Source organism: Meleagris gallopavo, chromosome 3 (genome assembly GCF_905368555.1).
Source record: "Meleagris gallopavo chromosome 3, MGAL_WU_HG_1.1, whole genome shotgun sequence".
NCBI lineage: Eukaryota > Metazoa > Chordata > Aves > Galliformes > Phasianidae > Meleagris > Meleagris gallopavo.
This window is the reverse complement of record NC_139406.1, coordinates 54,478,547-54,491,017: the sequence shown is the minus strand read 5'-3', so window position 1 is coordinate 54,491,017 and position 12,471 is coordinate 54,478,547. Positions and strand designations below refer to the sequence as shown.

Below are 12,471 nucleotides of genomic sequence, written 5' to 3'. Positions count from 1 at the left end.
AAATATCCTAGAGTATTGGCCGTCCGCCTGGACTTTTCAAGGTCACGCTTTCAGACAGTACTGGTGAAACAGATAAACTTTCCCAATGAAGCTGTCTGAGAGCGGAGAGAGAGATTTGTTCAAAAAGCTAAAAAGCAACTGTTGCCCGCATTCTCCACCAAGAATGTCAACGGTTTACGGGCTGGTTCGGCCCGGTTCCGTGACTAGAAGGGCGGAGGGATCCGCGGATCCGCGCCCCCGGAAAAAAAAGAAAATAAGGGACCCCGAAATAATTGAAAACAGTGGCAACAATCTGAGGTAAAACAAAGTAATTTACTAAATATGGTATCAACAGAATTTTATAAGGAGAGAGAATGTGAAATTGATGGTGGATCGGCCTTACCACAACGCTGAGATGAGAAGCGCAGGCAGAGAAGCGCAGGCGAGAAGCGCAGGCAGAGAAGCGCAAGCGAAGCAGCGCAGGCAGAGAAGCGCAAGCGAAGCAGCGCAGGCAGAGAAGAGAGCATCAGGTGACCTTGCCGGGAGTTATATCTCCTCGCTGACCGCAAAGCCCCCTGGGGAAACGTAGCTGCTCTTCTCCGCTGGACAGGCACCCGGAACTTGAGCATCAGCAGTCAAACCCCCAGTACATTGCATGATGTTATGATGTGGAATACCGATAATGAAAAATCATGAAACCATGACAATCTACTGAAAAGCCTACTGAAAAAGTATCAGGAGGGAGGCACACTTTTCCATTTAAACAGAAGTCTTCCAATAAGATGAAGATTTTGGCCTTGATAACTTCTTGGACATTGAGAGCTGTAGCTGTACTGGTAAAATTTTAAATGTCTTTGTACTGTTTCTGTGATCATTATTGTGCAGGTGATTAATTTTACTCTCAAACCTCACTTACTGATTGACAGAAGGATGCTTTATATAACTGGTAAAACCTTATAAATCTTCCAGCGTGAATGTTTAAATACGTTTTATCTATTAGAATTCCTTCCAGCAGATGCAAGATCTCACCAAACTTTTCTGGACAACTAGAAATTCAAAAATAATACATTATGACCTGACATGTACAGGGGTCTTTGAATGTGTTTTATATTAGAACTTTATGTAAATATGACTGTATATAGGATTCCAAGAAAGTCTTAACATGACTGAGATATGAAGGTTTTGTAAAGGATGCCTGTTTACCGATTTAGTATGTAAAATGCATTATACTCAAAATATTATAAGAAGAAATTTCAGTATTTCAGGGAAAACAGAGATACTCTCAGTGCTTATTACTTGCACACTGACATGCTAAAATATGGGAGACTTTTTAATGCAGACTGCTCTTTTGAACTTTCCTTTTAATGGGTCAGCATAATTAGAACCTGTGAAATATTCTGAATCAGGACTGGTTTGACAAGGGCATATGAAGTAGAGCATATCTACCTACACTTACAAGACCTAAATTAAAGATACATGTCATTACCTTAGTAATGCCATTTCAGCTTGAGCACTGACTACTTCTCATTTTATTCAGAAAAGTACTAATGGCACAAGCAGGCAACAACATCTGCAGGTCTTTGCACTACAGTCTGAAGAAATGATAACCTTTGTAAATTCTAATGTAGAATTTCTTCCTTTTGGCACGACATCTGCACTCAAATTTTTCTTGTGATCTAACCTAGTGTTTTAGTAGGCACTGTCTTGTAGAATAACTAATAGGAAACAGGACATACAAAACTGAACTTGTAGAAAGAGTCCACTGTTAACAGGGCAATGTCAAGAAAGAAATTGTTAAACTAGAAAAACAGGCACAGTACTGACAAACAGGTACCAAAGCACCAGTATTATACTGTTCCATACTAGTGGGTAAGAAATATGGAGTGGGCCATTTGGAAGCTTCCCTATATCTGGCTGAACAGTCCAACACTGAATACTAATGAAAAAATATATAGAGTCAATTTTCCCTTCCTCTTCTTCCTCCACCAAACAGTTAGAATACAAAGACCCAATATAGAGAGGGGGGAAAAAAAAAGAGAGAAAAAAAAAGGGGGGAGACCTAGAAGTAAGTACAGGTGTTAGATAAGCCTTGGACAAATACTGGCACTTTTTTGAGCACAACTCTTTACTTGTTATTCTTTCTGGCTAGCTAAAGTAGTGTACATGCTTTCCTTCACCCAATGTAATCTCTCTGATTCATATCAAGCCATAAGAAATAAAAAAGTTGCCATTCAGAGTTGAACATTTCCTACTAGTCTATGTCACATGGTCATTTCCCTTTTAAAGAAAATACTGATGTTGCCTCTCAAATAATATTTTCTAGTCCGTATGAGTTAAAGAAAAATTTTTAATAGTGACCCAGGAAAAATAATATTTGTCAATAGAAGGTTTCTTTTTCCTTACACTAAAATGTCCTAAACTCACAGAATGCTATGTGCCTTATTGTTTCCTTTGATTCTTGGTGGCACTTCGTGTTTTCTATGCTATTCTTGTATAGCCTCACTACATTACTACGTTGATATTCTAAGGAAAGGGAAGGGAAGGGAAGGGAAGGGAAGGGCAGGGAAGGGAAGGGAAGGGAAGGGAAGGGAAGGGAAGGGAAGGGAAGGGAAGGGAAGGGAAGGGAAGGGAAGGGAAGGGAAGGGAAACTCAAAGAATGAGCCAAAGTGGATTATGACTTAAGAAATATAAACTATCCAGTAACAGACTTAAAATACTTAGCCCCTAGCATTTTCTTATTTTTTTCCGTTATTGTACAATATCACAAATAAGTACAGGAAAGCAAAGAAAAAGTCTGAGTCCCTGTATCAGAGCCTACTTGAATTATAACTCTTCAACTGGAATATGGTCTGTAGAATGGAAACTTTCAGTAAGCCTTCTGGAGGAAAAGACAAGTATACCAACAGACCTAAAAATATTCCTATTCTATCCATAAGGAAGCAGAGAAAGCAAATATTCACAATAAATTATCGATGTAAACAAAGTCAGAAATGAATCATGTCTGATAGTGCACACTTTAAAAGCTCTGCTCAACTGTCTATTTTTTTTGAAGCTCAGGTTTCAGCATTAATATTACTGCATGGCAAAAGAGGAAACGTCAACTATTTGAAGAATGTCTCAGCATAACTGCTGACTCTTTTTTTCACTCTACTCCACTAAACCCTACATGATTTTGACTTTGAGAATAGTATAAAAAGAAAATAATTATATTAATCATATTGACTCAATATTACCCATGCTAACATTCTACCCATCTACTAAAATTACTAGAAGTGTTGAATAGTTTTAAGAGATGGAGTCTTAAAACAAGTTATAGATGTATAGCTACCTTGAGAAAAAGATATGAAAAAATAATTTAGGAAGACATGCAATGCACATCAGTGTATTTATAAAGTTTAACAGCAGGGTTGTTGAATAAACCCTAGCCTTTTCTGTGATCCACACAAACATTGTTTATTTAAACAACAAAAATATAGCTGAACACATATAAGAATACTACTCTAGGATGCATCCTAATAAAAAGAATTTCTACTACATAGGAAAAAGAAACCAGAGCTCCCTCAAACACAAAAACAAGACAAAACCAACCAAACAGATACCTCTAGGGATTATTTATACCAGCTGGGTTCTTTTCTACGTGATGTACACTCACTTCAAACTAATGTTGAAATACTTGACAGACCATTATTAGCTCCAAGTTTCATGAACAATAAGGAAATTATAAATACGTTGTTGCAGATATTTTCATTAATTATACTATGGTAAAAGAAGTGAGGTTAACACTTTTCTTATAATCACAGGTCTTGTACAGAATGGCGGTATGGAATAACTAACATCTTGGCCTCTTCATATGAAGAAAACTACTGAAGAATGATCAAGCTTTTCTCCTACAAGTGCCGATTATGCAGCTTCAATATCTAAATATCTATTTGGTTTCATTTCTTGCCTTATAAATACAATATGATTATTATTCTGTTTAAAACATGAAAAAAGTTACTGAAGCTATTCATCATAGGTTTAAAAAATCAGCTTGGATGAAAACTGATACGGAAAAAAAAAAAAAAAAAAGATTTGTCAGCTGCACATAATTCCTGCACATAATTCCAGTTAAGCAACTACAGCTTCTATGCCATCAGCTTTCTGTAACATATATCGTAATTGATATTCTGCTAGAACACAGTGAAAAGGGCAAAGCTACAATGCAATGCGCATGGGCATCCCATTTCATGTCAAACTCTCAGAAAAGATGCCTTGTTCAAAATGTAGCTGATATTTGAATTGTAATATGGTGCTACACAGAATACCTCACTGTATCAAAATATCACTAAAGTTTAAATACTTACACAGATTCTATATCTACCAGTATCAGCTTCTCCCTGGATAATAACCTCGCTTTTCAAGCAACTTACTTGAATCATGATAGCTGGAATATACAAATGACATTTTCATTAGAAACCCTGAATTTACCTCAAAAATGAGAAACAACAAACCATTTTATATTTGTATTTATTTCATTTTAATTGTATTTCCTAAGAGAAAAGCAGATACCCAAGGAAACCCAATGATAGGTAACCACAGTTTTTGGTACTATTTGAGATTCACATTAGCAGAGGTAATTTTAAATATATTATTTTTCATTTGAATAAAATTCTTCCTTTTCCATAGACTTTAGATGCACTATAAACCTGTTCTGGAAGCAGCAAATGCAGTAGATGAAGGACTTCTCTCTCTTCCAACATTTCTTCACTGTCAATGGTGTAGTGACTACTAGAACCACCCAAATTTCCACGTTACGAGAACAACATTATACTGATTGCCTATCTATCTTTGTTTGAACAATAAATGCAGGTAAGGTCCTCCATTTGGAGATACATAAAGATAAATTAGTTTCCAGGTTATAGGTATATCAGTTTCTAATTTTATGAATAACCATTTTTGTTATGAGCACTTAAAAGACTAGGTGTTTATTGTTTGGATTGACATTGTTGGTGACTGGATTTACACACTGTTGCACTGAATTCCTCAGGCAGAAGCCTAAATTTTTATGCCTGTCTATGCATGCTATTCCTAATTTCCTAATAAAAAGTCTTGCAAAATGCTAAAGAGAGAAAAAAAAAGATGGAAAAAAAAAAAAAAAAAGAATATATCCAGAGTAGAAAGAGTTCCAACTCATCTAAATTAAGAAATATAACAAGACATCCCCTACTTCCAAATTCAACTTGAGACTGCACTTCTAGAAACAAATTATCTCTATGATGTTGAGAGATGGTTTTTAATTTTTTTTTTTCCAACCTCCTCCAATGCTGATATTTTCCCACAGACATATTTATTTTACCATAGGAGAGTACTAAAGTGAAGGAATGCTGTGCTGTATTCAGATGGGACTCTTTACAACCCCAGCTGAACAACAAACTGACATTCAATCTTTGATAGAAACTCATAATATCCATTCATGATAATGAGTTATATCCACACCTTCTACAAATGGAAAACTAAGCTCAAAATTCACCTAAAGCTAAGAAAATTCCAATGGGAAGTGGGCAGATATCTCTTGTAAGTTAAACCAAAAAACAAGTAAGCCTACATATTCAGCCTTATAAGTCTTATCTACCTATTGATTTTTCATATTCAGGCTTCAGATTGTAATGTACTTTCGGGATAACACGATCTGTGCTCCACTGGATGCTTTATTACCAGACTTAGTAACTAATGGAAGACAACAAAGGATATCATAGGTGCCCACAAAAGTTAAGCCAACTAAGTTTGTTGCATTTCAGAGAAAGATTCTTCCTACTATGAAAGAGTGTCCTAATTTGGTATAAAACGACTTATTTTTGAAATTCAAATTGAAAAATAGTTTGATTTGTGTAGCAGAGTAAAAACAGTATAGTGTAACACCATGTTTAGCTGATTAGTAATCAGTGTAATATTACAGGCTGCACTGATCATTATGCAGAATTTTTCATTACTGAGTTACGAGGATAAGACATTTGCTTAAAATGTTTTTGCAAACTGCAATAAGTGTTGGATCTAGAAAAGAAAAAGAATGAACACACATTGCATTCAAAGTGCAGATAATGTATACACGTCTGAATTTCCTATGGGAAGCTTCAACTTTACACACTGGAAAATCTTTCCTACTGCTTCACAGTAAATATTTTCTAAGACATCAGGGCAACTCAAAATGTTAATATATTCTCTCATCATATGATACCTGCTAAGATAGACTCAGAAAAAATGAATTATGATCAGAACGAAACAAAATTCTGACATTATGGACCCTGCACAGCCATTTTAAAAGTACCTAGATGTGGTAAGGATTGGACATTAAGTATTCATTGCAGTTCTAATCCATGCTGTGAGCAACTATGTTCTACATATTTCGCATTTTCTCTGTTACTTTGACATTAGGATTATGGATCCCATATTTGATAAAGATTAGCACAGGAGTGCTGTAACAGCTCAAAGTTCATGGAACACGCTGCAGACCAAATCTACCTGTAACTCCTGCTGGCAAACTAGTTTCTGCATCTGCTCCTTAGTCAGGTCTATGCCTAAAACCCTACTTAAATATACAATGAACTACCAGATCTATCATTAATAAAGCAGCACATATTATAATCAGACTTTACAGCAAATTCACTGCACATACATGTACATCACAGTGCAGCAGGCAAACTATAACTTAGTTGCCATTACAGGAACAAGGTGGGATTGCTCCCACAACTGAAGCACTGCAGTGGATGGTGATAAGCTCTTCAGAAGGGATAGGCAAGGAAGAAGGAGAGGTGGTGTGGCTCTCTATGTTAGAGAGTGCTTTGATGTTGTTGAGCTTGGTGCTGGTAATGAGGGGGAGGGTCAACAAGGCGGACATCCTGGTGTTATAGGCTGCCTAACCAGGATAAGGAACAAATGAGACATTCCATGAGCAGCTGGCAGAACCTGCATGATCTCCAGTTCTTGTTCTCGTGGTGGACTTCAGCTTCTCCGATATATGCTGGAAATACAATACAGCACAGAAGAAATAGTCTAGGAGGTTTGTAGAGTGTGTGGAAGATAGTTTCCTGATGCAGCTGTTAAGAGAGCCTACCAGAGAAGGTGCCCAACTAGAACTGTTGTTCACAAACAGAGCAGGACTGGTGGGAGATGTGGAAGCTGGGAGCTGTCTTGGACAGAGTTACCATGAAATGGTGTAGAGTTTTTGATTCTTGGACATAGAGGTAAAAGAGAACAAAATATATTTTTACAAATACATGAAAAGTAAGAGGAAAACTGAGGAGAATCTCTGTCCTTTACTAGATGTGGCAGGGTACGTGACCAATGAGGATAAGGAAAAGGCTGATGTTCTCAATGCCTTCTTTAAGTTTGTCTTCAAAAATGAGATCAGTTATCCTCAGGGTACTCTACCCCTTGACCTGGAAGTCTGGGATGGGGAGCAGAATAAACCCCCACAAGATCCAGGTGGAAACAGGGATCTAATATTCCACCTTCATGGCCTCAAGTCCATAGAAACAGATGGGATCAACCTGAGGGTGCTGACGGAACTGGTGGAGGTGATAGCCACTTTCCATCATCTATCAGCGTTCCTGGTTTACTGTGCTTAGTTTTGGGCCCCTAACTACAAGAAAGATATTGAGACCCTGCAGGGTGTTCAGAGAAGGGTAACAAAGCTAGCATGGGGTTTTTAGCACAAGTCTTATGAGGAGAAGCTGAGGGAGCTGGGATTGTTTAGTGTGGAGAAGAGGAGGCTCAGGGGTGTCCTTAATGCTCTCTACCTGAAGGGAGGTTGTGGTGAAGTAGGAGTCAGCCCCTTCTCTCACATAACTAGAATAGGACTAGAGAGAATGGTCTCAAGTTGTGCCAGGGAAGATACAGTTGGACATTAGGGAATACTTCTTCTGCTGGAGAGTGGTCAGTCACTGGAACAGACTGCCCAGGGAGGTGGTGGGGTCACCATCCCTGGAGATGTTCAAAAAACATCTAGATGTTGCACTGAGGGACATGGTTTAGTGGGAAATACTGATAATAGGTGGACAGTTGGAGTGGATGATATTAGAGGTCTTTTCTAACCATTGTGATTCTGTGATTCTACGATCATAATAAATTCGATGTTTCTGAAAAAAAAATAAATCAAAATTTGGCATTTATGTTTGTTTTATATCTCTTCCGCTGCAGATCTTAGTTTAAAGAAATGTTACATAGATTACTTAAATATTGGCCAATATCAATTCCTCATTCTTAGAAATTATTTGCCCAAGTACTTATTATTTCTCCAAGTACTATCATTTGTACAAGTGCTTGTATATACACAATGGTACATTCATAACTAGTAAGGTAACACCTTTGCTTTGTTATTATTCTTATTCAAATAACATTATTTATAAGGAGTTTGAGAAGAACATTGTGTGGCACTAAAAAGGTATAAAATAAAATGATATTGGCTACTCTATGCGAATCTGTCCTTTTGGGCAGATTTGAATAAACTTACCAGTTTTAATTTGCCTTTTTGTGTGCAAGTCTGCACTTTTATTAACATCTTTTTCTCATGTCTTGAAATGTCAACATCGCATTGAAATCCCACTGAGATATTTACCATATTAAAGCATTAAAACAAAACTATAGTAATCCTATAAAAGATTAAAATCTGGCCACTACTGCACAGCCAAAGCTTAAAAATAAGGCAAATATGAAATGTTATTCTGTTTGTACCGAAGATGGATTAAAGTTCTTATCATAGTTTTATGATTTTTGGTTATCGGTATTCCACATCATAACACCGTGTAGTGCACTGGGAGTTAAACTGTTAATGCTCCAGTTCTGGGCACCTGTCCAGAAGAGAAGAAGAACTACATACTCCAGGTGGCTTTGCAGTCAGAGAGGAGATACAACCCTGGCAAGGTCACCTGATGTCCTCTTCTTCACCACGCTCTCTTCCCTGCTGCTCAACTGGATTGCACATCTCACCTCAGTGTTATGGTGAGGCCTTTCTACCTTTAGGACACTCTCTCCAATTATATTTGATTTATTAGCTTCAATTCTAATTACATTGTATTATAGTGTATTACCTTGCATTCTGATACCATATTTAGTAAATTAGCTTGTTTCTCCTCAGATTGTTGCCACTGTTTTTAATTATTTTGGGGTCCCCTGTATCCCTTTTCCGAAGGCACGGATTTTGTGAAATCCCTCTGCCCCGCTAGTCACGGAACTGGGCCAAACCAGCCAATAAACCATTGACAGTTCTAAGGAATGATGAATGATTTGCAACACAAATTTCCAGCACAAAACCACTGCATAAATGCATTCTGAGAGGTGGAAGAGTGCACTCATTTTGTCTTTCAGCCTGCACTTATTTGTTCATCAGAATTTTATCAACTTATGCTTTCTATACCTGAATGGCATACATTTATCAATCTGTCATAAAACAGAATACAGTGTTAAATACAGAGCATTTATGAATCGATAAAATGAGCTTCACAATTATAGTTTCTGTGGATCGAAACAGGAATAAAAGATAATTTCTTTGGTAATCTTTGGTAATCTTCCATTCATGACATTATTTCTCAAGCTTAGTGTTTCCTACTTCTGAAAGTCCTAAGGACAATCAAACAGCCAAATATAATACAATACTTTTAAAACTCAAATACACATGCCTCCTCTAGGGGCAATCTCCTTAATACTCTGTTCATTTCTACCCTTATAAACGAGGAGAGCGTCTTCATAAATTAAAGCCAGAGAATGGAAGCCAGACTAATGCTTTGTTTTGATTTTAAATAGGTTTTAAAACAACAAATAAACCCCAACATAGTGCAAATTATGACTTTTGAAATTAAAATGACCTCGCACAACCAGAAAGGTTTAACAGTATTGAAATTTGATAGGTATAAGCCAGAAGAAGAATGGTTAGGAAAACATACAGCTAAAATTCTCATAATAAAATAACTACCCTTAATACACAATCTGAGAACAGTAATTATAACAAGTCTACAAAGAAGATCAAAGATTTTCTAAACAAGAAGGTACAGTCTAATTTTTTTAGGAATAACAATAATACAACTGACACCAGTGTACTGCTATAATCTCAATAACTACAACAGACAAAACGTAGACTGAAAAACAGAAAAGCTCACCACTTCTTCATGCCTGCATTTTCTCACATTAATTCCATTAATCTGTTATTAAAAAGATAAAGAGAAGACTTACTCTACATTTCATAAGTATAGATTTTATTTCACTTTTCTAGAAAATTATACATAAAAGTACTTCCAAGTTCACTCACCTGCAGAATTGCATCTCCTATAAAGAGCAAACCTGAAAGTTCAGCTGAAAATAGAAAGCATATTTTTCACTCAATTTGCACAAAATATCCCATATTTCTTGTACTTAAATTTACATTTCATTTAGGTTTTTGCATAATCTTTCTTAAGAAATAAGCAAAAAAATAAAAAAAAAATAAAAAGGCAATACGTAGCTTCTAAGTAGATATTCGAAATCTTATTAATCCTCAAACACCAGCTTTCATTGTTTCAGTGATAGAGTTTTTTCATCCCAAGTAACAAAACTCCAAAACATCTTCCATCAATGTATAGCATCTTTTGGGCCATAATAGTGAAGCACGGCATGCTTTTCTGAAAACAGAATGACTACAGAACTAGGTCCTATTTACCTGTGAGACACGATTTCTTAGAAGCTTTGAGGGAAAAGAACTCTAGAGCTACTTATGAAAGACAACGTTTAACTTGTAAGATTTTATCAAAGAAACTGTAGATCCTATGTCTTTGATTAAATCAGTGGTGTATTTATGCTGGATTAACACCTTCTCTGTTCAAGAACTAAACAATCAGGGTGTTGTACAAAATCATCATATAAAATGAACTTGATTTTTAAAATAGATACCCTCCAAGTCATAAAGGAATTAACAAAAACTGATTCAAAAACTAACATTTTAAAATATTGAGTTATATTACAGAGCTATCAGATGCACTTCATAAATACAGAATTAATATAATAAAGATTAAGTGTCTGTAAAGAAATATATAATCTCTAACATGAAAAGTAAGGAATAATAACAGAATACATGGAATTATTTGTCTATAGCATTTAAAAACATCACAGAAGGTGCTGTTTAGAAAAGTCTGAAACTTGACTCGGTCCAACTAAATTTTTACTTCCTTATATGAGTTGAGAGACTGGCATTGATATTCACATAAATTATGATAATATATTTGAAGGTCTGGCCTTATTAGCCAAGATACAACAATGGATTCTTAAATTATGAGAGGATTTTCTAATATATTTTATGTTTAAGAAATGTATATCTCAATATTTCTCTTTAGACATGAGGTTTACATGTTACTAACAAATTACATTTGACTTAATTATCTACATACAACATGGTTGGTATGAATTGCATGAACTATCACATTCTTGTTTAGAGGCCTAAAAAATGAACCAGAATCCAATTGGTAAAAGGGCAGAACTAAGCCTCCAATGTTCTAAGGTACAGGTTCTAGATTAAACAACATTTTCCAAGATGCCAAGCAGAGATGACACTTGCATAGCCTTGTTCTACAGAACAGACATCCCTCGTAACTAGCTCTTGAAACACCAGCAGTATTTTTATTGAAAGCAGTAATAGAGTTCATACCTCAAGTATGTACTGAAGTTAGAAATAATGCATCACTCTAACAAAACAAAACAAACAAACAAAAAATAATAATAAAAGGAAACAGCGTGAACTTTGGTGTGCTCAATTAAACTTTGGTCTATGTTTCTTATTTTTCCTACAGTGCTTAATAGCTTTTTAATAGCTAGCGTAGGCAATATATGCCACATTATTATGCATTAAACACTTATATTTATACTGAAAATAAGGGAGTCACTTCTTAAGACTAACATTTTTGTTTTCCTTAGGGTCTCATTCTCTGCTACACTGCAGCATCTCTACACATGACTATCACATCTACATTACAGGGTCAGCTTTCAGTTCTCAGTATTTCAAGATTCCCCTGTACATTTCTTTATCTATGGTCTATGGGTGAATATGAGTTTGTTTTTTTTTTCTAGTTGAGCTTTTTAGTTGTGCAGAAGCAGCATTCCAAAATTACTGTATGCAGATGGAGGAAAATGCTTCCAAGTTTGCTTACGCTTATATTCACAAATACACATAAACGTAACAAAGATCATAAATACACCCTGGAAGTGCTTATTCACAACCTTGATCCTTCATCAAGTGCATCACGAGTCATCTAATAAGAACCCATCTTCATAGCACATGCTATATCATTCCAACAATTTCAAAACATTGGCAGTTAAAAATATGCATGATTAAAGCCTTCATACAGTACTGATTTTACTATGTATCAGTTGCTGCAAAAGTTTACAGACCACAGCATCAAATGTTTTTCTCTCTAAATTGGAGTAGTATGGATTCGAAAGATGGACTATTAGATGGATTAAGAACTGGTTAGCTGGTCGCAGCCAAAGGGTTGT

The 12,471-nt window shown here is 36.0% G+C and overlaps 1 protein-coding gene across 9 annotated transcripts in view; it reads right to left on the bottom strand.

Annotated features, from left to right (window-relative positions):
* SNTG1 (syntrophin gamma 1) overlaps positions 1-12,471 on the bottom strand; it is a 337,041-nt gene that overhangs the window by 118,691 nt on the left and 205,879 nt on the right. For all 9 annotated transcript variants that reach the window (XM_085221072.1, XM_085221079.1, XM_085221074.1 and 6 more), the window contains 2 exons: positions 10,259-10,302; positions 10,110-10,151 (listed from right to left, as the gene is read on the bottom strand). In XM_085221072.1, the coding sequence (XP_085077198.1) occupies positions 10,110-10,151; positions 10,259-10,302 (86 nt within the window). The remainder of the gene's footprint in view (positions 1-10,109; positions 10,152-10,258; positions 10,303-12,471) is intronic.